General features: G+C 37.4%; 4 protein-coding genes across 23 annotated transcripts in view; 3 read left to right on the top strand and 1 right to left on the bottom strand.

Moving 5' to 3' along the window:
- Window positions 1-19,910, top strand: part of LOC135166588 (ephrin type-B receptor 1-B) — a 52,797-nt gene extending 32,887 nt beyond the window's left edge. For 2 of the 19 annotated variants that reach the window (XM_064128948.1, XM_064128950.1), the window contains 14 exons: window positions 6,711-6,996; window positions 7,235-7,771; window positions 7,944-8,104; window positions 8,435-8,699; window positions 8,852-9,040; window positions 9,142-9,253; window positions 9,448-9,518; window positions 10,080-10,097; window positions 10,867-10,932; window positions 11,482-11,658; window positions 11,747-12,216; window positions 12,492-12,829; window positions 15,929-16,000; window positions 16,877-19,910. In XM_064128948.1, the coding sequence (XP_063985018.1) occupies window positions 6,711-6,996; window positions 7,235-7,771; window positions 7,944-8,104; window positions 8,435-8,699; window positions 8,852-9,040; window positions 9,142-9,253; window positions 9,448-9,518; window positions 10,080-10,097; window positions 10,867-10,932; window positions 11,482-11,658; window positions 11,747-12,216; window positions 12,492-12,829; window positions 15,929-16,000; window positions 16,877-17,141 (3,027 nt within the window). In that variant the 3' untranslated portion in view covers window positions 17,142-19,910. Of the gene's footprint in view, window positions 1-6,710; window positions 6,997-7,234; window positions 7,772-7,943; window positions 8,105-8,434; window positions 8,700-8,851; window positions 9,041-9,141; window positions 9,254-9,447; window positions 9,519-10,079; window positions 10,098-10,866; window positions 10,933-11,481; window positions 11,659-11,746; window positions 12,217-12,491; window positions 12,830-14,436; window positions 15,742-15,928; window positions 16,001-16,876 lie in introns of those variants that run through there. The other 17 variants (XM_064128954.1, XM_064128951.1, XM_064128952.1 and 14 more) reach the window with 17 other exon arrangements.
- A 298-nt stretch (window positions 19,911-20,208) lies between these two features.
- LOC135166596 (protein abrupt-like) lies at window positions 20,209-22,000 on the top strand. Its single transcript, XM_064129004.1, has one exon. It carries the CDS (start codon window positions 20,474-20,476, stop codon window positions 21,560-21,562), a length of 1,089 nt encoding a protein of 362 aa, XP_063985074.1. The 5' UTR covers window positions 20,209-20,473; the 3' UTR covers window positions 21,563-22,000.
- LOC135166600 (tetratricopeptide repeat protein 12-like) lies at window positions 21,823-23,025 on the top strand. The gene is made up of 4 exons (XM_064129012.1): window positions 21,823-21,956; window positions 22,025-22,228; window positions 22,314-22,706; window positions 22,865-23,025. The coding sequence occupies exons 1-4, from the start codon at window positions 21,851-21,853 to the stop codon at window positions 22,927-22,929; spliced, it is 768 nt and encodes a 255-aa protein (XP_063985082.1). The 5' UTR covers window positions 21,823-21,850; the 3' UTR covers window positions 22,930-23,025.
- On the bottom strand, window positions 22,258-24,795 carry LOC135166595 (uncharacterized protein). 2 transcript variants are annotated; one of them, XM_064129003.1, is made up of 5 exons: window positions 24,500-24,795; window positions 23,894-24,344; window positions 23,612-23,784; window positions 23,228-23,548; window positions 22,258-23,123 (listed from the first exon to the last, which is right to left on the bottom strand). In XM_064129003.1, the coding sequence occupies exons 1-5, from the start codon at window positions 24,650-24,652 to the stop codon at window positions 23,040-23,042; spliced, it is 1,182 nt and encodes a 393-aa protein (XP_063985073.1). In that variant the 5' UTR covers window positions 24,653-24,795; the 3' UTR covers window positions 22,258-23,039. The 2 variants fall into 2 exon arrangements, with proteins under 2 accessions (XP_063985073.1, XP_063985072.1); XM_064129002.1 differs by having other exon boundaries at window positions 23,228-23,784; window positions 24,500-24,792.
- Window positions 24,796-24,821: the final 26 nt, after the last annotated feature.

Genomic DNA, 24,821 nt, shown 5'->3' on the forward strand with positions numbered 1-24,821 from the left:
TAATTTTTTATCAAGTTTCGGGATGGAAATGAGGTAGCGATGATTCATGATAGAAAAATCGTTTAGCAGTCAGATGCAAAATATTTCCTGCAGAATAGACTTTTCTATAAAAAAGGGAGCATGCTCATGCATTTGAAAGATGAAAATTTCAAGTTTAAATAATTCATTCGACATTATTAGTAAAACCAAGTAGTCGTGGTTGTATGCATGAACCGGAGGGTTGAGTATAAAGGGATGATGGTGGTTGAACAGTCATATTAGATGGAGACGGAAATGGTTTCCCATCCCCAACTCCGGAGTTTCCATGGAGATGTACTAAGCGACCACGTTGCCGCAAGCAGGACATTTACATGTACTGATATTAGAATAATTCCGGCTGAAGTTTGGTCTCTCGGGGAAACACTTTGTGGTTACATTTACAATGACTACGTAAAAAATGAAACTTTCGTGCATGATGTAGATGTTACGTGAATTCACAACCAGAAATTTCCGCAAAACATTTGCAAGAATATTATGTTGAACTATTTCTGGAAAATTATTTCCGTCGTAGTTTAATGGCTTAAGGATACATATTCCCGTGCTTTTTATTAAGGAATCAGCTCCTTGAAAAATGAGGGACTTCTGAATTTTTTTAGAACTTTCCTGTTTCGTTGGAAATTGTCAAGTTGTCTTGAGTCAGACGCACCCAATGATTTGTCATGAGTCACGTATGAGGACATTTAACCCTCCATAATTGTCTCACACTATCTGACAACGCGAATTACCACCCACTCCCGATAAGATCTTATTAATGAGTTTCATCTTCCGATGGGGTCTATTCAATGTTTCATTGAATTGAAATGAGCTGACCTCTTGGTTCCTGGGTACTAAATTCTCTTTGAGCTTTCTAAATTAGAGTTTTCCCTCTTTCCAACTACCTCAACTACATCCATAAAATAGACCGAGAGTTTCAAATGAACTCCCAGATCGTCGAGGGGGAGGGGGGGGGGTATTTTTTATCATTAAAGCGCCAATTTATTTACGATGTTTTCCCCACTTTCAGAAGGGAGATGCACCGAGTAACCCCTCGAGCTAACGTCCACTGGGGGGAATATAGGGGGTTGATGCACATGTTCATGTAACATAAGGGCGCGATGATTCATCTTCTCTCCATTGTCAGGGTGAAATGCAGGATTCGCACAGGGTAACACGATTTATATCATGGATAGCCAGTGCCAACAAATAAGTGGTGGACTTTACGAGAGACTCAATTTATTCATCACTTGAGCTCAAATTTACAGTATAAATTGATAGAACTAACGAATTCTGTGGTGGTTCAATATTTTTTTGATAATAGAATAACCGGGATAGGATTGCAAGACTCCAGTGAGGAAGATTAGAGTGGAAAAATTGTTATCTACATTCAGGGAAACCAGATGGAACAGAAATAAGGCACGCACAACACAAATTATTACACCTCTGGTGACAGTAATTTCTGTTGAGCGAACGTGACCTTTTCTCGGTCTCTGTTGTATCTTGTACTCCAGCTTTCCCGGGATTCTGGGTAAAAAACCGGATCCGATTTCTTCGTGTTGATTTAGGAACTCGCAGATCTGATTCCGACATTTCGTGTGTAATTTTTTTTTTCATAGTCCATTAGTAAATTTCATCTGTTCAACGATTGATTTTTCGCGAGGGAAAAATAGATCCTCCTCCTCTACATCCCTCCATATTTCAGGAGTCGATATAATTTTTTTTTGCGACAAACTGAGATCTCATTGATATATCTTCCATGACACTTGGACCGCACCGTTTGACCCGCGATATTTCCTTCGCAAGATTCGAGAATTAATAATTGACTCGTATCATTGTGACCTTCGAACGACTCTTAATGTCTCTTCATACGTCAGTTGCATTCTTTGACATTTTATCTGACCCCTCATATTCGACTTGTAATATCCACTCATCGTTTTCGACTTTTTCCCCCTATATTATTTGGGGTCGAGGATTCATCGGGCATTTTGCCGCCCCTGGATCTGAATTTCTGACAAATCTGGGAGGCGTTCCTCACCAATAATTGTGCGTGGGGCACCGAAAATGTGTGATTTTTTTTTTTTGCCACTATATCATCATTTTTTCTCCACATGAATCTCCTTCCCCTTCTCGACGTTAGCGGGAAGGGGACGACCTTCGCAATGACTCATCACACGTTAATTTTCCCGAAGACCATTCTCTGGGAATTAAAGTGCATAAGTTTTATTTTTCTCATCATTAAAACCGTCATTAATTCATTGCCCACAAATGGCCTTGAAATTTATTCCTACGGTTGTTAAAAATTTTTGTGAGCCCCCTCTCCCACTCCTCACCACTCCTGTACCTCCCATTAATTCTCCAAGAATGATATCGCGCTGGATTCTCTCTATGTACCTTGAACAGGTAGTTTCTGGTTGTTTATGTGATGTTAGCGTCTCATGTAAAGCGCACGAAAGAACGTGGTTTTATTTTATCTGACCAATGGGGAATAGGCGTTGAGACAATAATTTTCTCTGCACTTACAAAAGAATGGAATGCTGTTAAGAACTAAGAGGGTAGGAGAGTGCCTCTACTCGTCCCAAGTATTTCTTATGTGTCATTGTTTCCCTAGACTATACTTTTCTCCTCATCCCGTTCGATATAATGTCCTTGGTGAGAGAAAAAAATTTCTGAGATAATTCCTAGATTGTATTTTTGGATAAATCCAGAGGTTATTTATTCATGACTTGAAGTATCAAATTTCCACCATCAGAAGCCAGAAACTATTGGAGGCCACTGGATCTTTTATGGAGCTATCCTCGTTCGCGGATGTATTCATGGTATTTCCTTCATTCCCCAATTTTTTTAGAAACGTTTCGAATTACTCCAATGTATCTCGTATTTTCGAAAAATGTTTCCTGAATAAATTTTCTACTATTACTAATTTCCAATCCTAGTGGAGTAATCAATTCACCGACTAAATCGAGCAGACTTCTTCCTGATCCACGAACAAAGACTGGAAATGACTTCTGAAATGAAACACTATACGTGAAGACAAATGACGTTCCCCATACGAGAGCATATGGCCCTGGATTGCCAGGGGAATACACCGACAGTAAAAAAAATGATAGCTTTTGCGTCTTATTTTTACTCTCACTTTAATTTGTTTCACTTCCTCTGAGCATTTTTAGAAAGGGCCGGCAATCCAAACACTCAATCGTCACAAATTAATTTCAAGTGTCAGTCAAAATTCTTTAATATCCCGGACACTTGCGATGTGTCTACTCAAACGCCCCCATTACTGTCCCTCTCTTTCTCTCTCTGTCTCTGTCTCTCTAGGCCCTTGCTCCAGCAAACAATGTCAATATATCCTAGGCAATTTCAAGTCACGGCCCAGAACTGTCAGTGCAACCCCTCGTCTCCCCCGAGGATTACTCCGTTCCTCCACATACGGGTCATAAACGGTCCATGGATTTTTTCTCTAGTTCTGTATCAGCATCCTCATTTCCATTCTCCAATCTCTCCCTTCTCATTTTTCCCTATGTACTTATCTATGTATATAGATCGCGGGGAATTAGCAATGAGAGAACAGGGGCGTGTTGAGGGGTGACGGGGCTTAAAGCGCTCGGTTCCGAGGGGCGCGTCAGGGGCCTGTCAGCTTAGCACATCATACGGTCACCTCGGAATTCATTATATAGTCAATTAATCGAGGATGGAATACATAGACAGGTCGTGGTACGTTCAGTACGGGAGTAGATGCCCCCAGACACCCTCTGCGGGGACAATTCTGGAGGGCCTGGGTGAACGCACCCGGCTGTTCACAGCCTTGACAATGTACGCTGACTGTATATTTAATCGTACGAAGGGTAACACTCGGAGAGAAGATTTTTCGAAACTGACCGACGCACCAATACTCACGAGCTAAATATTTAATCGACATAAATACGGCCCTTTCATTTTCTCTCACTTCTACATAAACACATGTCTAATAAATATTTTAATAGGCACAAATCCAAAGTCCCATCAACTCAAGTCCTATTGAAGAAATTTATTCAAATTTTAACTAATAAATTTCATAGGAATTGAACCGCCATTCTACATTCGACAAAAAATCTTCATCAGCAACCCTATAACAGCTATTTGTGCACAATATTTTTTTCTCTCATTTGAACTCTCCCGCGTCTAGAGTCCGATGAACTTTCGGTTGAAGCTGAACTGGGTTAGAAGCCACCTTTTTTTATAGCTTCCCGCCAGATCTTTTGTGCGGATTGAACGGAAAAATCCACGCTCAATTGATAGAGTCCCTTCTATTCGCAGCAGGAAAAACTTTTTTTATAAGGTTTTATACAAGTTGTCCCTCTGCCATTCCATTCAATAGATTTCCCCACAATTGAGAATCATCGGTTCATTTTCTTTGTAATGATGAGAATAGGATTTTTGAAAATTTACGACATCATTACGTGGCTTGCAACGCATTCGGCCAATTCAATTGATGCCCTTCAGATCAATTCCATCAAAATGCCGGGATATGTAGTACGAACGAGGAGAGGCTATAAATAGATAGTATGTTTCAATGGTTGCAGGGGGTTGACGATAAAGATTGATTGGATGTTGACCGAGAAATATGGTATTTTTAATGGCTCAATTGTTCATTTTCGATCTATTATTATTTTGACATTTTTTCATTTTTCACTTTTTTGTCTAAAATACAAATGAGTGCAGATCATTTTTATCCCAGCGGTGCTATGGTGATTTGTACTGACACTCAAAAACACCCTAAAAAATTCCGCAAATGGACAATCAGGGAATTAGAGGCCCTTCTATTTTTCAATATCATTTAAACCGCAATAGAGTTAATCCAGGAATGATACAGAGCCGACGGGTGTGAATATCAAGATAATTGCAGTGTATTATATCGATTCCCCCGGTCTAAGAGGGTGCAAAGGGGGGCGGGGGAGACAGAGAGAAACCGTGAAATAAATGGTAACACACAAACTGTAACAATTCAGCCCCTCGTACTGGGGGTAGCACGTGCGTATTAACTCGGGCCGGGAAAATAGGATCGCGGAGGAGGTGGGGTGAGGCGCAGAAACTTTCCGCACGAATAAAAAAGGTCTGTACGTGTCTGTCTGCATCCCTCTAACTAGAAAGAGGGAGAGACAGAAGTCAATATACATTAAGATCCAGGTTTTCGCCTTTCGCACTGGGGAATGGAAAGAAGTTGGAGCTTTTATTTACCCTCCTTTCGCCCGTCTAAACACCATCGGAATTGCGATTATGGGCGACCAATATTACGGGCTTTCATCCACTCTCCTTATGATATTCTGTTCAATGGCTGGAATGGTCTTTTCCCCGGGATTATTGGCTTTATTTTCTTCCGTTCGTAGATATTGATAGACATGGGAGAAAATGTGAAATATTGCTGGGGGATAAGTACACGAAATTTGTATGACATTGAGGGGATCTTTATTTCGAGTAGCAAATTTTTATCACCAGAGAGCGATTTTCATTCTCATTATTCAGAGTGGAAATCACATTTAAGGTGAATAATCACGTAATTCGCATACGCCCTCGGTCTCGTTGATCCAGAGCTTTCAGGGATGATTGAAATTCCGCTGTTGGTGTTGACATTACACTCTCCAGAGTAAATAAGTAACTGTGTAGTTGGTGGACTGTGTTTATTTCATTTTTACTTGTTTGCTTTTCTCATCGTTTTTTATTCCAACGTTTCGAGACAAAACTAGAATGAATAGTGAAGATACATTGTGTTGTTGTTGGTCCATTCTTGCTTCCCCTCCGTACTTGGATGCCGACGGAAGATCCAGTGGCGCCCGGTGTATTTTACTTCAGGGCTAAATCCACACGATCCCTAAAAAAAAAAATTCGGAACAATCGGGATTCTGACCCACCGAACTAGACGTAAACAGATCAATATGTCTGGGTGGCTCATACCACGTCATGGCTATAAATCTCGGAAGGGAAGTTGCAGTATCAATAGGCTGGCATGCAATGGGAATAATAGACGGCGATTAGTTGGCATTAGAGACTCAGGGAATTCTAAAAGTGAGGCCCCGGGAATTCAATCATAACTCCGGAAACGCCCGTATAGAGTCAACATAGACAGAAAAAATAAGTTTTTTCATGATTATTAGTTGTGACATTTTGACATACACTTCACTGAGGGTTCCGTTCATTGGCTGTAATGATGATTGATTGATTTCAATGACAATGACTCTTGTGGTTGCACTGTATTTGAAAAAAATTGGAAAATATATTTTAGCATAAGATATATTTGTGGAAAATATCGTTTTTGATCGATTCATGGAAATAGAAAATCTCTTCCTTTCGTGATGCGGAAGTCGCTTGTCAACACTAACAAAAAGTTTCGAGTATCTTGTGTACTTAAACTTCCTTCAACTTCTCTTGTCGAACTTGTAAGATTTTCGCACATGATGATGGAAAAAGATGTCAGTTGAAATGTTTCTTGTCGAGTTGGTTTTTTTACACGAAGGGAGGAATAATACCACAAAGTTGTCTCTGTATTCAATGATTTTCACAAAAGAACTTTCTTCTCAATGCTTAATCCCAAAGTTTTCTATTACACGTACCATTCTCATCGGGTGAATGAAAAACCACCATTTGTCACTCACTTCTACGGTCAACAAACCCATAACTCACACGATGTATAATTTTTTTTATTTATCTTCCTATTGTTGCAGTGGGTAGAAGAATCATTTACAAACTTCGACAAAGGTATCAACTGGCGGAGTTATGTAGTGTGTGACGTTGCTTACAACAATGTTAACAATTGGCTGTGGACACCATTCATCGAGCGTGGACCAGCCAATCGTATGTACATCGAAATTAAATTTACAACAAGAGATTGTTCACTGTTCCCTGGTAATGCACTGAGTTGTAAGGAGACATTCTCGTTACTGTATTACGAATTCGATGCTGCTACTAAGGAACCACCGCCATGGGAGCCAGAAAGCTATAAATTGATCGGTAAGAATTTTTAATACGTAAAAATCTTCATTTGCAATTTTTATCATACGAATACGTTCATGATCTCGGTATTAAGGACCATTCCGGTGGTAAATCCTCGGTATTATTACTGCTACATTAACAATACAGCCGCCTCCAATGTTTTTTTTTTTAACTGCAGACTTTTTATCACAAAAAATCATAATATTATTCCGATTCAAACCCCTAATAAATGTCGTAATTAAATTTATCTCTCCAGGTCGGATTGCAGCCGGCGAAGGTCGATTCAACACAAACACAGAAGTTGTGATAAACTCAGAAGTAAAATCAATACCCGTAACTAAAAAAGGTGTATACTTTGCATTCAGAGATCAGGGCGCTTGTATATCGATACTAGCTATCAAAGTATATTACATCAGTTGCCCGGAGGTATCAGTGAACTTTGCCCATTTCGCAGCAACGCCAACCGGCCGTGAAGTTACACTTATTGAACAAACAATTGGCACTTGCGTTGAAAATGCGGTGAAAATTGATCAGCCAACGTTTTTGTGCAAAGGCGATGGTAAGTGGTATCTTCCCTCAGGTGGTTGCCACTGTAAACCAGGTTATCAGGCTGATGTTGAGAAGCAGCAGTGCATTAAGTGTCCAATTGGTAAATACAAACACGAAGCTGGATCTGAAACTTGTGAGAAGTGCCCAGCTTACAGTACAGCGACCGATTATGGATTTGTTGAATGCCGGTGTGACGTTGGCTATTTCAGGGCGCCCAAGGATCCCAAGAGTATGCCTTGTACACGTAAGTCCTTCGTTCTAAGATTTATTTTTCAAATATGGTCCAGCAGAAAATTCCATTCAGTTCCATTGCAATTATGATTGATCTATTTATTTGTTTATTTAATAGAAGAAAAATCAATAGAATTCAGTAGAAAATGACAGAAACTTTAATAATACATTTTCTGTGAAATTAGAACCACCATCGGCCCCGCGGAATTTAACTGTCAACTTTGTGGATCAGTCAACGGTGATTCTATCCTGGAATGCACCGCATATTCTCGGCGGAAGGTCGGATACAACGTACAGAGTCGTTTGCGATGCCTGCAGTACAGGCGTCAAGTATATTCCCAACACCGTGAGTATTATTGCATTTACCGGGAGCACAGTAATGAAAAACGAAGTATCCATGTTGCACGAGCAGTTTAAAACCCCCAGGAATTCGTGGAAAAATTTGCCAATATGCACGTGTTTCGTCTGAGACATCCGGACATGAAAAAAAAAAATAGTTAAATTGGTGGAAGAAATGTCTGAGTGGACTGCCTCATTAGAAACTGGCACATGTGATAAAACTTGTGGGAGAAATATTTTGGGAATTCCCTCGTTGCATTTTAATTATATAGTTATGGTAATAATTTACTGTCTAGTTCCCATGCCATTAACAGTATTTTCTCATCTCCCAAATCAGGAAATTTTCAATGACACAAAGATCACCATAACTGGACTGAATGCAGTGACGACATATCGTTTCCAAGTGTTCGCTGAAAATGGTGTATCACCGCTGTCTGGTCGCTCGGAATCTGTGGATATTACGGTCACAACCGAGGCTAGTGTACCGAGTCTCGTGAGCAACGTGAGAATTACAAATGTCAAAAGTAGTGAGTTGAGCATAAGCTGGGATGCACCAGTTACAGAAATCACCGGAGACAGTGATTTGGTGGAGAGATACGAAGGTAAGGAAATTTTGTATCGTGAGTGCAAAGTCGATGAAAAAAATCTATCCAACCATAAATATTCAATATTTTTTTTCACAATGTGGAAAGCTAATTAATCGCACTCTGAGTATTCCATATTCATGCGTTAATACCATCCTATTTGCATGCAGTAAGGGGATATCCGAGATACGACGATGCAACAAATGCAACAGTTCTCCAAACTCACGATTTATCAGCAACATTTAAGGGATTAAAACCTGCTACTGATTATGCTATTCAAGTGCGTGCTAAAACAACACGTGGATGGGGAGAATATACTCCGGTGATTTACAAGAAGACTGCCCATGCCATGGGACTAGGTAAGTTTCATAACAGGAAATAACGGTTTGTCAATGATGATAAGAATGCAGGCGGCAACGTGTGATTTAATAACGTTTCATGTTTCATTCCTTTGATATAGATTATGTGGGGGATGATGACAATATGCAAGTTCGAATTATTGCTGGTGCCATTGTCGCCGTTGTTGTTCTATTGGTGATAATTATTATCATGACGGTACTCTTTCTGAGAAGGTGAGTAAAGAATCCATTAGAATAGAATCTCACGGTGATGAATTACTAGTAGTGAACATTATAAGCACTTGTCGAAATTTATTTGTCATGGTTTGAGGTACGAGAGATCCCTTAAACCAAAATTGAAATTAAAAAAAAATTCACAATAGTTTCGTTGTACAATTCAGTAACAAATGCATTATTTCTATGCACAGCAGAGCCTCGGACGAGTGCAACAAAAAACAGCCCAGTGACTGTGACACTTTGGAATATCGAAATGGTGAAGGTACGTTATCATGAAAATTTTCACTCTAGAATAATAATTAAATTAAGATTGATATAATTCAACCCCTTAGATATTTGAAGGTCCTATTCACTTGACTCATACTACAAGTTACCCCCATATGGCTCTAATAGTTATTCACTTACTGCAGCCCTAATGTCATGTAACTTAATTTTTTCATTTAATTTTTTTTTATCAATCGATTATTGAACCCCTGGAGTTGCAAATTATCCCTATCTATTTGTAATTTGAGATTTACGTATTCGTACCATCCTATGTACCCCCCCTCCCCTGTCCCGCGATAAATATTGAGGAAATTTTATTCTCAGAAGAACGAGTTTTTCTTGGGGATGAACTTTTCATCAATTTTTACTGTAGAATAAATTAGGTAAATTTTGGCCCGTTAAATGTGAAATAATTTTCTAACCAAATTCTTACGATTCTTTCTTTTCATGTGCGATTCTTCCCTAATATCTCCAACCTGTGTCTAAAAACCACAAAAATACCTATAAAAAATCACAAAAAAAATCAAAATCGAATGTACACAACCGCCTACTACTTCAGGACTAGTTGTGACCTACAGTAAGTTTTTTTCCAAAAGAAAAACACCTGATCATTTTTTTTACCTTTTTTGGTTGATTTTTTTCAATTCTGTTTTGGTTTCGTGTTTGAACGAGCATTTTCCGATTTCCATTCAATAGATATTCTCTTCTCCATGGATTTTTTTGTGCGAGAAGCCTCTATGACTAGAATTAAATGGAGAAATTTTCTCACAGAATTTGACTTCATTTTAATTTTATGAATTCATCGCTTGTCGCAAAAAATCAGGAAAAGAAGAGCAGTAGAAGCACGTTATAATTGCCTGTTGTATGACACGGTTTGTATGTGATATGTGCATGTATCTCCTTTCTTGTAGAAAGTCAAAAACAATACATGTATGAAGGATTTTTCGTCAAGTGAGTCACTCAAATTTTTTGATGTCTCCGAAAAAGCAGTTAGAGACGGAAAAAATAGTCTGAATGAAAAAAATTAAACTGAAAATCGAGAACAATACAAATTTTCTATTATATTGTCACCTAAATTTGCTTGAATGTGAGTTAATGGGCAGGAAATTTGTTTAGAAATGTCTGAATAGAAATTCACAATTTTTTTCCACGTCAACAACTCATTATTATCACCATTTCAATAGACGTCAAACAATTCCACTGGCCCACTTGCCAAATAATCCCTCATATGTTCGTACAACTCTGCTTATTCATTTTTTTTTTGTAAAATTTGCAATAATTTTTTACCTCTTTTTATTTGCTGAGTTTTTTGTGAATCAGTTTGTTGGTTGTTGTGTTGTTCACAGTGCACTGCAAAATGGACAGTTCACCGATTGTGACAACCCATACCAACAACAAGAGCAAGTCCTCGCGTAAGTCCTAAAATTCCCAAGAGAAAATTATGAGAATCAAATGACATTAAAAATTTCTAATGAATATGAGTAAATTTTATTGCAATCAGAATCAACTTTACGAGTTAATTGATGAATCGATCGGTATTCGACGAATTCCTGTTACTGACACTCGCTTCTCTGCTTTTCCACTGAGCTTTTAACAATATTCGTTAATCGTAGTTTTTGATGTTATAAATATAATTATTTATCATTCGTTAATAAATGTTATGATTTTTTAATGCTTTATACATACATCATTGTGCGAGGGAATTTTGCATGCTTTGGTTTTCCTGTTTGCATCCTCAATTGACGAAGATATACGTGTATTCAGGAATGAATGTGTGGATCGTACGAGTGGAGCCTTTTAATAGGGCTAAGAATTAAATCAATAATATATTCAAATTGGATGATTTATACTGGATATATGTCTGCTGAGTGAATGTCCAAAGGGTTAATAAAAAATAATCCTTCTGTAAAAAACACCGGCCCAAGTGTTAATATAATGACTCCGTTTTGTTAACGTTACAGTGACAACCCCGCTCTTCACGCCTGCAGTGGGAGTGACATCAACTGGTGCTGGTGGGGCTGGTGGTACCGGTGCACGAAGCTACGTTGATCCTCACACGTACGAGGATCCTAATCAAGCTGTACGTGAATTTGCCAGAGAAATTGATGCTGGATACATCACTATCGAGGCGATTATTGGTGAGTGTATTCTCAAATTCACTATCAATCAATTTTTCAATCATAAAATTGTTTAATGCTATGATTAAATTATATATATATATTGCAGGAGGTGGTGAATTCGGTGACGTATGTAGAGGAAAATTAAAACTCCCACCAGACGGTAGAACCGAAATAGACGTTGCGATAAAAACCCTGAAGCCAGGGTCAGCGGACAAAGCTCGAAATGATTTCTTAACAGAGGCATCAATAATGGGTCAATTTGAACACCCAAATGTGATATTTTTACAAGGTGTAGTAACGAAGAGCAATCCAGTGATGATAATCACGGAATTTATGGAGAATGGAAGCCTCGATACATTTCTACGCGCCAATGATGGTAAATTTCAAGTACTACAGTTGGTTGGTATGCTCAGAGGTATAGCAAGTGGTATGCAATATCTCGCGGAGATGAATTATGTCCATCGCGACTTGGCAGCGAGAAATGTACTTGTTAATGCTGCGCTGGTCTGTAAAATTGCTGACTTTGGGTTGAGTAGAGAGATCGAGAGTGCTACTGAGGGAGCTTACACGACGAGGGTGAGTAGAAAATTGAGGTTTTTTGTGATTGTTGATAGGGGGATTTGATTTACTCAAAAGTCAGTCAAGACTCCAAATTTTATTGTTTATCGAATTGTTTGTTGGAATTTTTCGATATTGAAATTCAGACAAGGAAAACCCTCTCTATTATTTTCAGGGACCATTCCCTGAATGTAATTGAGAACTCCTCTTTCTTTCACGGGGAGGGTATTAAATTCATTGCAAACTAAACCCTACTTTTCTCTGATCAATTAAATTATTTTTCCCCATCATAGGGTGGGAAAATACCGGTGCGATGGACTGCCCCCGAGGCAATAGCCTTCCGCAAATTTACAAGTGCATCGGACGTATGGAGCATGGGAATTGTCTGTTGGGAAGTGATGTCCTACGGCGAGAGACCGTACTGGAACTGGTCTAATCAAGATGTGATAAAATCTATTGAAAAGGGCTACAGGCTGCCGGCGCCAATGGACTGTCCCGAGGCCATCTATCAGCTGATGCTGGATTGTTGGCAGAAGGAGAGAACGCATCGACCAACATTTTCCAATTTAACTCAAACTCTCGACAAACTCATCAGGAGCCCTGATACTCTCAGGAAAATCGCCCAAAACAGGTAAAACCACAACATTTTATTCCTTTAAGCTTTTCCACGTTTCATTATTCAAATTATGAGACGATTAATGGCGATAAGTCCTGATATCGATTTTGAATTCGACTGTTCAAATTAGGCTAATTGATAAAATATTAAAATTAAACTTAAATCAACTAAAAATGTGATACTAAATTTTAAAGGAAAAATACATCCTCGAAAGATTTTTTTTTCAATGAAAAAGTTTAGGAAACGATAGTAAAAAGAAAATTATAGATTGTCATTCTCTAACAGTTATGATAATAGTGACGCATGCGCAAATGACAAATTATTATCAAGCGTGTCCATAAATTAATTGTTCTCAGTCAGATAATCTTCGTGTGACCCAAAATTAATATTATCTCGTGGAAAATTCGATCGATTACGTTTGATTTTACTTGCGTAATCTTGGGAGTGTGTCTGCACAGAAGAATGACGAGTTATTGATAAACATTGTGAAAAATCAGTGCAGATCAGTGCACTGAAGGCTGAGAGCACACTTCGAATTAATCAATTAATTCATTAATTCATTCGCAAACCTGATTGGCATTACTGGAAGCGGACAAAACTGGACAAAACTCTCGCACTCGTGAATTCATTTTCTTTTTGGTTGAGTTTTATCATTTAAAAGACATTTTATTTTTCAATCAATTCCTTTTTATTTCAAAATTGCTATCATTATTTTCACATTTTTCAGAATAAAAATTTCACACATTTGCTAAATTCAGTTGAAACAAATTTTTGGAATGAACATGACGAGACGCAAAATTAATTTATGGACGGAGATTTTTCATTTCTTATTTATTTTAGAAGAAAAGGGGAATTTCTTGGAGCTTATTTTTTTTTGTTGTCGGCAATATTGCTTCTATCGCTTCTGGCGCTTATGTTTTTTGTTAAAAATTAATTCCTCCAGCATTACAAATTCCCACTCCACGTTTCCATCAATCGATTTATCGTAAAGATTTTTTGAAATCTCAATCTTCTTGAGTCTCCCCTCCAAATTGAAACACTTCCCGATGCTCATACAGTCCAATTTCAAATGTGATAACATTAAATAATCATTCAGTTATTTATTATAGTTATAACAGTTCTCAAATATCCTGGGATTCAATTTTCTATTAATTAGTAGAGTTAAATTTATGAATACAACCCAAAATACAATCATTGGCACTAGAGACCTTCAGATACCACTCGCGTTTAATTAACATTGATATTATTATTAGCAATTATAAACAAAATGAAAAGCCAAATTAAAATCCCAGATAAAAATCAGAATGAATAGATTCAGAAAACCCGTTCAATCATTTTGACAAATGGTTTGTTATCTCGTACAAAGAGTTCAACCAAAAAACAAAAGTTTCGGAGATTGGACTGTGCCCCCACCCCAGAACAATTCACATTCCCCAATTTTATTTCTGGGCTAATTGTTTGTGGTTTTGGTTTTGTGGTGTCTTTGGTACCCGTACGTCTTCAACCTGCAACAATCAACCGATTGCGACCATCAATCATCCACCTGCCTTCATCCAACGACATCGAAAACCAAAAAAAAAATTAAATCCAAAATTTAACTCGATAAAAAAAAACATAAAAAGCGTGAGGCCACCAGCACATAATCCCTACTATGTGACAAGCCAGTCGATGAGTGGTGGATTGGTACCAGTTACTGGTACGGGACAATTCATTGACGTAACAGGCCATCAGCCACAAGCATCGATTGCCGTTCCAGTAATGCCAGCGGGGGCAGGACGTAGTCTCCACTATCACACACATGCAGCAACACACGCATTACCACCTCAGCCTCCATTGACATACCCAAATTGGGTGCCATTCACCCACTTTGGATAGATAACAAAAACCCATTTTAATTGATTCAATGTTCAATCAACTCTCGACAAACCATTGAAAGAAAGAGAAAGAAAAAAAAGTGGAAAAAAAAAATATTGAATCAGCATCACCCATCCTCGACAGACTGATTTTCAAAGCCAACACTGCTCAAAACCTCGAATAACAATGAAATAGTCATAATTGTATAATCAAAAAAATACCTTTCATTTTCTATTTTTTCAACTGATTGATAGTGCACACGACGAGGCACAAACTCACTGAAAATTTTACTCAAAAGTTATACTTTATCGTCTTTTGTACATCAAGATTTCCTACAGTGGCTTAAGGCTATCACCGGCCAATTCTTAAAGTCAAATTTTAAGTATTAAATGGTTAATATAAATTTATCAACGATTTATCATTCGTTAAGATCAGTTTCTAATAGAGTCTGTAGATTGTTAGACGATAATAATCGACGTGTAGATGATTAGAAAAGAAATGATATGAAAGTTTAAATAAAATGACGATTAGTTATAGGGTAGAAATCGTTTTTATACTCGAAACGTTTGATTGTTGTTCTGGAAAAAAAGTTTAAAATCTAAATTTCATATCTGTTTAACGAGATAAAATGTCAGTGGTTAGAGAGAATATTTAAATTCAAATCAAATTAAATGAAAGTAGAAAATTATTAAATTAATGTAACGAAAAGACGTGTAGATTTTCGTAGTAACAATCTGAGAATTAAATTATTCATTAGTTATACGAATTATATTATCCATATACATATTATTTATTTCATTTGTTTTGAGACAATATTTATTGGATCAGTCTCGGAGCTATTTGTGAATTTAGAATAGTATTTTTATACGTGAAAATTTCAATAGAAATCCGACATGAGGCATTTGTAACAGCATCATAGGAAAAATAATTCTCAACAGCAATGACTTTATTTTCGAGGGAATCATTTGTATCTTAATGATTGATAATAATTATCTCTCGTCATGTGGGACTGCATTTGTTAAAATTAAACATTTATAACAGACTATAAACAATATATTTACACGTACATATTACCACACTGACATTTTGATTTTCCACAATCATTTGGAGCTTGAACAATGCATGAAAAGGCATAAAAAATTTGAGAGGAAAAATATAAGAGACGAAAAATGAAAATGGAATAATTAGTAGAGACACAAGGATGGAATACGAATGAACTGTTCTGAGAAAACTAACGAAACATGTACTAACGATTGTCAGAATCAGAGAACGGGGTGCACCACCCCCACCTCCGCCTGCCTCATCGGCATCCACAGTGCATTTCAAGACAAGGTAAAAACTATAAAGAAAAACCAACTCTAAGAAATGACATTTTCCAAGCAATTGTTCCATTAAATCGTCAGTGAGCATTAGAAAAGAAAACTCTAGTTGTCGTCGTAAAAGAACGCGAAAAAAAAATGTAAAAAAGCTCGGGTGTACATAAAATTATTGGGAAATCCCGGAATGACAGGAATGCGGATATTGACTTGACTATTGACAAGAGAAAGGAAGGAATTAAATCTAAACCATTCAAAATTTCAATCAATTATTTTTTACTAAGTTCAGCATTACTTGATGCATTTCACGTGTTAAAAAAAATAGAATAAATGTCTCAAACGTTCGGCCGAAAGTATTTTGTTCCTTCTTCTTCAGAATAAAATATAGAACATTGTATTTAAATATTTAAAAAGGATAAGAATATAAATGTAGATGAGACAATGCAATGCTTGAACACTTCCCTCAGCCTCTGTTTTTTCTTTAGTTTGTATTAGCACTTGCTTGCTTCATACTGCACACCTTTTTCACCTCCTTTAATTTAAATTATCAACCATTCCACAAAGAATAATAACACGAACTGCTGATAATTTTATCACTAAAACCTGAACACAAACATTGAACATTTCAATAATTCATAAAACTTTAGGTTGTACCTTAAATAATATTTACAAAATGAATTGTTAATCGAGACATTGATTGAATTTACTCCCGATAGTGTAAATACCTTTCCTACCAACAGCCCTCGTTGAATGAATAAATAATATAAACGATAAGGGTGAAACCGAATTAGTTGAGACCCCATTAAAAACCTCTGAATTGTAAATAACTTCCTTAGGTGGTAAGGAATAATTAATCAACGAATTTATCACGCCTTTTTCGTCTATTTCACAGGGGAACAAATCCACTGGCTCCGGACGCGGTGGATTTGACACAATTGACATCTGTCAATGAATGGCTAGAGTCAATTAAAATGTCACGTTATGCCCAAAGTTTCGAGAGAGCTGGTGTAACGACACTCGAGGCAGCAGCTAGAGTAACAGTACAAGAATTAACAGCCCTCGGTATCACTCTCGTTGGTCATCAGAAGAAAATAATGAATAGTGTGACAGCATTGAGAGCTCAAATGTCAGCGACTTCGCAGGGTTTTCTCGTTTGAACAGATCTCGAAAAAAAATAAATAAATACTCAAACATTTTCATTAAGTGAATTTTTCAAACGAGACATCCGACACATTCCATTCAAATTGGAACGTCTGAGACACTCCAAGGAACCAGTATTCTCATCCATAATAGCTTCATACGAACTAGTGATTAACACGGGGAAAAAAGCATAAGAACGATGAAAAATCACTGCCTCAATTTTTAATTAATTTGTATGTTCCGAAGAGATACTCGGTTTCGTTATTACTCAATGTAAAAATACTGATCAACTTTCGATATTATCTTGTAATATTTTTTCACGTTGTAGTTCCACTTATCGAATGTCTTATACAGCGAATTCTTGTCATGTATAGCCTACATTAAACAACGAGCGATTTCGAATGGCCTAGATATTAAGGCGCAGTTTTCTAATTTTTGTTTTCATTCACTGCGAATGGTGACATGAGAGGCAACTAAAAAACCATTGAACGAAATTGTAATAACATGAGGGGGATATGTTTGTGCCAATTTAAAGGAATTTCACACAGCCGTGGGAAATTTTTTAATGTTTTGTTGATGGTTGGATCGATGAGGAAATCTGAAGGATTAACGTAGTCAGACGAGTGTTGTTCTGAAAGAACATATCAAGAAAATAATTTAATACGAAAAATATGAAGTACGAAGTCCAATCGCCATTGCTGGAGACGGATATCATCTGATAAATTATTTGGCTGTAATATTTGTGGAAAATTATGGTGGGCCATTGATGGGTAATTGGACTGAATCAATTGATTTCCTTCGTTGAATGGTTTTCACGTTCTCTCAACATCGGTTTGACCTTGGAATTTCCAAATAGAAAAAAGAAAAAAAAAAAGACTGTCTCCAGAATCATTTGTAATTCCTTCTAAGACCATTCTTTACGTTAATTTGGCTTCAATCGTCGAACGATGTTTGCAATGTGAAAGTGAAACTCAAGATTGAATTATAAATTTTTGGCGATTTTTAAATATAAATTATATTAGTCAGTAAGAATTACCCGGAGATTGAAAATATAAGAGAGGTAATAGTCATTGAGGGAGACAACGGCATTGAGATTATGTGAGTAATATACACATGGAAATTCAGATTTTTATATAGAGAAGATGTTATATAAATTTAATAAAAGAATTTCAAATGACGATATTAATTATCACTAGCGCTACCTTCTGGAGGTTCATACGACAAATTTTTTATATCATTTATCATTTTTCATTAAAGAAACGGATGGATAGGGAATTAAAATGGAGAGTCTTCAGCCATAAAGAGTATTTCAACGTGAATTATTATTGTACATATGAAATTCATCACAGCTTCGAGGATTTAAAAATCAAATAAATCGTTAAGACTATTAGGTGATCCTATCATTAACTATTATCATTGATTAGCTATTTCTGTATTTTTTATCCAATGCTAGTAGTAATGTCGTGTATATTCGCGGGGGGAGGTCAATTTCAATGAAGGTATTTTTTTCTTTTTTTAATTGAACAGCTGGTGGGGAAGAAAAACGAATGTCTGACTTTCATACACCTCTTGTAGACATTTTTAAATTCTAAAAATCTTCTGATAGAAATGAACGATTACGTGAATTTCAAGAGATCATCTGTCTTAACGTGTTCGTTAATTTTTTAATTTAACATATATTTTTATTTTTTATCAGACGTTTTTTGCTGTGATGTAACGACGTTCAACAGTCCCCTGGGCCTTTAAATAAAAGAAGAAAAAAGGCAGGAATGGCGTTCGTTACAGAAGAGAGTCAGTTTTTAGGAACATTGCGCAACTAATTGTTTCATATTGTCGGTAGCAAAATTTATAAATAAAAAAATGTTGAATAAAATGTATGACTGCGAATAATACTATCCGATGCCGCGCTCTCTACTTAATTTTTAAACAATTAGAACAATGCCTCGATATTATTTATTTTAGGAAATTATAAAAGTGAATGAAAGCTCGGTGGGGAATATTTCAAAATCCAAAATTCCGATAAACTATTTATTTGATGCTCGTGTTTGGACTGAGTCAATAAAAAAAGGGATAAAATGGCGTTGAAAACGTACTCTTCCTTTTTTAAAGAATAAATTATTACTATTCCAGAGGCATGTTTAATTTATAATCGAGAAGTTTTTGGTGGAACTTTGGACCTTATAAACAAACACGAGGAAAGATCTTCGTGATAAATTATTTGCTATTAATTTTACAATTTATGACCCTGAAAATTATATGGCAAACAGCTGATGGAAATTTTCTGCTAAAGTACCTGCTTCGGATTTTTTTCTTTAAAAAAAAACTTGTCTTTCATTTGATAATGAAATTGTGACGAAGTAATTCGGTGGGAAAACGATATGTAGCTGAAGAATAATGTGAGAAATATAATGAGGTAGAACTGAGCGACGAATAAAACCAGGTACCGTCCCGTAAACCTACAGTCAAATGAGATTAAGATACTTCCGACAAACAATTTTCTATTCTTCCATTTTCAGTTGAAACTCGATATAAAAATTGAGAATGGACGATCCTCTAGTTCTTTATTGTATAAAATTGTCACAAATTCTAAGCAAATAGAGATAATGCCCAGGAAACAAAAATATATAGAGACGCATAGATATGGAAGGTGAAAAATGGGAGTGAGAAAATTATTATTGAGTCTTGAAAAATTGTCAGATACATTTGAGGAGGCAAAACATTTTTTTCCTATGGTGTTGTCAAAATGATGTTAAATGTACATAAGATATAATAAATAATCTACCTTATGTGGTGAGTTTACTTTATTGCATGAACATCATTATCAGACCTTTTATACAGCTCAAGTTTTTTATTGGAGATCAGTAGAAAATAATATATTACCCGATTTTTTCATGATTACATTACATAATTAAGTAATTGAAAATAAAAATGTTCACACTCGTTTTAATTTTTAATGCCTGAAATTATCCTGATGATTTAGGAGGTTAGGGGTTGGCGCAAGGCATGTAAAAATGAGGTTAGAATGCACAATCATCACCTTCTCTCATTTTGGGGCTTACCACCGAAATAATAGATTCCTAGGGAATGCCAATTGCCGATAAATGATTCCCCAACGAAACTTAGGGCGTTTAATTCCTTAAACCCCCAATTTTGATACCTCGAATAGTCGCCCCCCGCCCCCAAGCCGATAGTCGTCCTTGTTCGAGGAGTCGAAGATTCCAGGCAGCATAGACACCGCGCAAAATCTCGTCACTCGTGAACCAGCCGGAAGCACGCATCCACAGTAATCGCAAAGTTTTACGTTACAATAAATTCGCGATCTATTCAACAAAGTTGATCAGTAACCAGGATGCAAGAAACAATGTTGAACTTCCGATGGGATCTCTTCTCATCACAATTCGCCTCAACCCTGGACGTATGCTACGTGAGAAAATATTTTGTCGATTTGTCACTGGTATGCAAGGATGGTACAACAATAAAATGCCACAAAATGGTGGTAGCTAACTCAAGCGCATTCTTTCGTCGGCTTTTAGTCGAGAATGATAATCCCCATCCGATGATTGTTCTCCACGATATCGATGCCCAAGATCTACAGACACTTGTCACCTTCATGTATACCGGCGAAATCGAGGTGGGAAAGAGCGAGGTTAGGAGATTGTTGAAAATCGCTGAAATTCTACAAATTACGGGCCTGAGGGATGTTAGATCATCGGCACAATTTCAGACAACATACGCAGCAGAATTGGCTCCATTTCCGTCTGAAAAATCACCAGAGGAGGCGAAGATCTTGAAGACTACTGAGACATCACCCTCAATCCCGAGTAAACCACATCATAATCGACGAAAAGTTCATGAGACTCCGAGACATGCCGAACCTGAGAGAATTCATTACAGCGCAAAAGTTCATACGAAGCCAATGGCTGCAACACTGAGCCCCAACAGCACATCATCACCAGACCTCAATGACAACCGCAACAGACCCGCAAGTAATGGAGACTCGAGGGAATCTCTAGGATCGGACAAGAATCTTCAAAAGCGTCACGCACCTGACCATTTTCAGTACCTCAAAAAATTACGTCTTTTGGGAGAAATCGATATCATTCAGTGTTATGATAACTGCGAAGTCTCCGGGGCACAAAGGATGGCAAATATCGAAGCCCCCACGGTTCCCGACCCGCCAGAGCATCATGGGGTTGTCATCAAGAATGAAATTGACATTCCATTTGACCTTGACCATTCAGGTATCAGAGGAAATTTCGGCCATATAATTCAGAAAACATCAGACTCTTTGGGTGGGATGGAAATATTCAAGGCCCAACCGTACGGAAACAATGCCCAATGTTCACCGCTCGAATACATGGAGCCAATACCTAGTACCAGCAAGATGCAGTCTCAGCCCCAAATCCAAGAGTTCTCCTGCTCCAAAGGCTCTTTTTAAATATTAAAACTTTACTGAGACAAAACAAAAACATTTTTTTATGAGTACGACCTTAGAGAATAAACATGCTGACGAGATCGAGAAAAAAAATATATTTCTGGTGAGATATTCGTAGTTTCTGAGGACGAGGACAATTTCTTGACGACACGGGAGCTATTTATCATGTAAAGAATACGAACAACTGGGTATTCTCGTGCGTTACCATGGAGATTATGGAAATTGATTAAACTGACATTTATTGGTACATTTTCCACCCGGATAACAGTCGACATTCCAAAGGGGAAGAAGATGGAGCGTCCAACACTGGAAAATCAAAGTGCAGCTAATTACTGCACCCAACGGCACATCACCGAGGAGGAGTTCCAAAATTTTATGCAGCGAGTTACAGAAGTCGGTGAGTTGATGAAAAAACGGATAACTTATTAATCAAAAAATGATCTTTAATATCTCCAATAAATAAAGAGAAAATCGTGAAGAAGTTGGCGTCGTCTGATGTTAATGAGCAGAAGACGGGGGAATTATTGGCTGATAATATTCTCAAATCTAATGAAAGTGCGGTAGCATGCAATTTATCAGGGAAAGAGGAGCTGAAGGTAAAGACTGATCGCACACTCATAAATAAATATTCGAGCAGTGAAGATACCGACCCCAATAGAATGTCGAGAGGTAAAAAAAGACGAAACTTGCGTGGACGATTGTTTATTTTTCTGTGAATTCCGAGGTATTGTGACGATTTTTTCAACAAATTTAGAGGCATTTATGAAAACAATGGAGAGAGACGCTCAAGAACGTGCCGAGGACAGAAAGAAGAGAAACGAGAGGGCCGACACCTACAAGAGAATCGGTAATGGGGCGTTTGATAGTGGTGATTATGAGAAAGCTGTTACTTATTATGGAAAGGCTATTGAGCAGAGAAAAGACTCAACAGTCATTTGGAATAATCGTGCACTCTCCTTCATGAGGCTGGGGCTATACGAAAAAGCCCTGCAGGACTGCGAATGGGCCCTGAAGGTCAATGATTCCAATATAAAAGCACTTCTAAACAGTGCCAAGTGTTACGCTTATTTGGGAAATCATCAGAAGAGAGACGAGTTTATCAAACTTTCCAAGGAAAGAATCCCTCGATTCTCTAAATACATTGAAGGTCATTTAAATTCAAATATTATTCTTACTTCATTCTCTCGTATTTAAAATTTTTAAATTGACTATAGTTTTAATGGCTCGTAATATTTATAGATATGATATATTTTGTGCCTAATATTCTATAGTAAATCTTTTTATGTATTATAATTTGTTTTCCAGATTTCGAAAAAGCGTTGAAAGAAAATCCAAACGATGGCGCACAGGACGAAGAATCAATCGTTTAACAATGTAATTAGAGAGAGTTAATTATAAATATTTGTATTTACAAATTATTCAGTAGTTTGACAATAAAGCCATGACTTATGAATGCGCATAAAAAATTTGTACACCTGAATCATGAGTCGATTCGTTTTGCGCATTTTTCTTTCAGCTCCGACAGTGATCTGGGCTCGTGGAGTATTGCCGTGCATTCAATTTCCTGAAACCGAGATAGATAACGTTAGTGGTTAGTTATAGAAGAACACAATGAAGATGTAATCACATTAACACTTTGTCTTTCCTGGAAAATCATTTTTTTATTACCTGCATCCTGGCAGCCCTTACGAAGCCCTCATTAGCAGAAACTGTGAAGCTCCTGGTGCTCTCACCAGTAGCAAAAACCAGTCTTGATCGTGGTTTTATTTTCCCACCGATGGAGAGGTTCAAAATTCTACCCTCAGTGGCATCCTCAACGACCACGACCCTGCTCATCAGCTCATGACTTCTCGCAGTCTCTTGAGGCCCACCAATGACATTGACAATGTCCATGAAATTTTTGTACGCTGTCCTGCAAACTTGTAACGATTTCCCATGGAACAGCTGATCCAAGAAGGGCTTCAGGGGTCTGTTCCTCTCCCACTCCGCCTGCAGAGTTAGTAAAGACTCCAAATATATGAAGTTGTCATAGCCATTGGTCATGTTACTAACGTATGCGAGGAGTGTAGAGACGTCCAGATTCAGGGTTTCTACTGCGTTTGATGGGACGGCCCTGGGAGAGTCGAGGTGAATTTTTAATTCTGTTGGGAATTTTACAGCTGAATTTTGTGAATCATCGAGTACTGGGTTCACACCCGACGAGCTTATTCCATCCTCGGATTCTTCTGTCTCAAGAGATGAATATATATTGTTACTACTATCTCTAAATTTGAGGGAGTAAAGTATCCTTTAAATAAATCATTACTGTAAAGTAAATATTATATTCTCATTTACCTAGCCTCTCAGGCCATGAAGAGATCTCTCCACCCTCAATTTTTTCTCCCTCAACCTGGACCCCTAACTCTTCTAATTGCGATGAAAGTGACGTCTCTATCCCATAAGCGAAATAAAAAATAATCTCCGGTGATTTGTAATGATGGGGATACACAGCAGCACATTTTAAATAGCTCTCAGCTTGATCCAAAACAGATTTCTGTCCATATTCACCATTTCCCAGGGATATCAGAGTCAATGCCCGGGCGTTTCTGGCAATGACCTTAATCCACGTAGCTCCACCGTTGCAGACAATATCAACAGTTAAACGAGAGTCTGAGTCTGGGATTTTGAAGGGCTTCATGACTTCAGTGGGATTTTTTGAGATTAATAGTCGCTCCACTAGAGCACTCAGGTGAATTAAATTGGTACTCTGGAGATGCTCTCTTTTTACACTGTCTGTAGAACGAACCTTCATAAGAATCATACCGTTATAGAAATTCTCATGCTGAATTTATGTATAAGAAAGGATTAATAACAATAATGGTAATGATTTTTTATTCTGTAGAAATTGATAGAAAAAATCTTATGCAACATCCCAGTTGTTTTTCTCAGGGAAAAACGTACCTTTTCAAGAAAACGAATTTCCTGATTTATTTTTCGGATCAGTTTTCCAACTCCACGTACATCCTCTTGAGTTTTTAACTTTTTCATCAACTCATGACCATTCGATATTTTCTCGGTGAGACCCACCAGCAGTTCTGACTTTTCTTCCATCATTCTCTTGACTTATTGACGTCATAAATTAATCAGGACCGACTAAAGATTCTCTTTGTTATTAATATGAGCTTCTAGGTTAGAAACAATGTACACAAACATAAATTCGCCAGAATCGAGCGGTAGCGCCTCCCACCCTGCGCCTCCAAACATTAGTCTGCACACAGAGTAC

The sequence above is a fragment of the Diachasmimorpha longicaudata genome, chromosome 10 (assembly GCF_034640455.1).
Source record: "Diachasmimorpha longicaudata isolate KC_UGA_2023 chromosome 10, iyDiaLong2, whole genome shotgun sequence".
In the NCBI taxonomy this organism is placed as follows: domain Eukaryota; kingdom Metazoa; phylum Arthropoda; class Insecta; order Hymenoptera; family Braconidae; genus Diachasmimorpha; species Diachasmimorpha longicaudata.

Coding starts and splice junctions, on each gene's coding strand:
- LOC135166600 (XM_064129012.1), top strand. CDS start 21,851: ATGGAGCGTCCAACACTGGAAAATCAAAGTGCAGCTAATTACTGCACC. Junction 22,229..22,313: donor CCCCAATAGAATGTCGAGAG/GTAAAAAAAGAC, acceptor CAACAAATTTAG/AGGCATTTATGAAAACAATG. Junction 22,707..22,864: donor ATTCTCTAAATACATTGAAG/GTCATTTAAATT, acceptor TTTGTTTTCCAG/ATTTCGAAAAAGCGTTGAAA.
- LOC135166596 (XM_064129004.1), top strand. CDS start 20,474: ATGCAAGAAACAATGTTGAACTTCCGATGGGATCTCTTCTCATCACAA.
- LOC135166595 (XM_064129002.1), bottom strand. CDS start 24,652: ATGATGGAAGAAAAGTCAGAACTGCTGGTGGGTCTCACCGAGAAAATA. Junction 23,785..23,893: donor TTCATGGCCTGAGAGGCTAG/GTAAATGAGAAT, acceptor CTCTTGAGACAG/AAGAATCCGAGGATGGAATA. Junction 23,124..23,227: donor TAAGGGCTGCCAGGATGCAG/GTAATAAAAAAA, acceptor TCTCGGTTTCAG/GAAATTGAATGCACGGCAAT.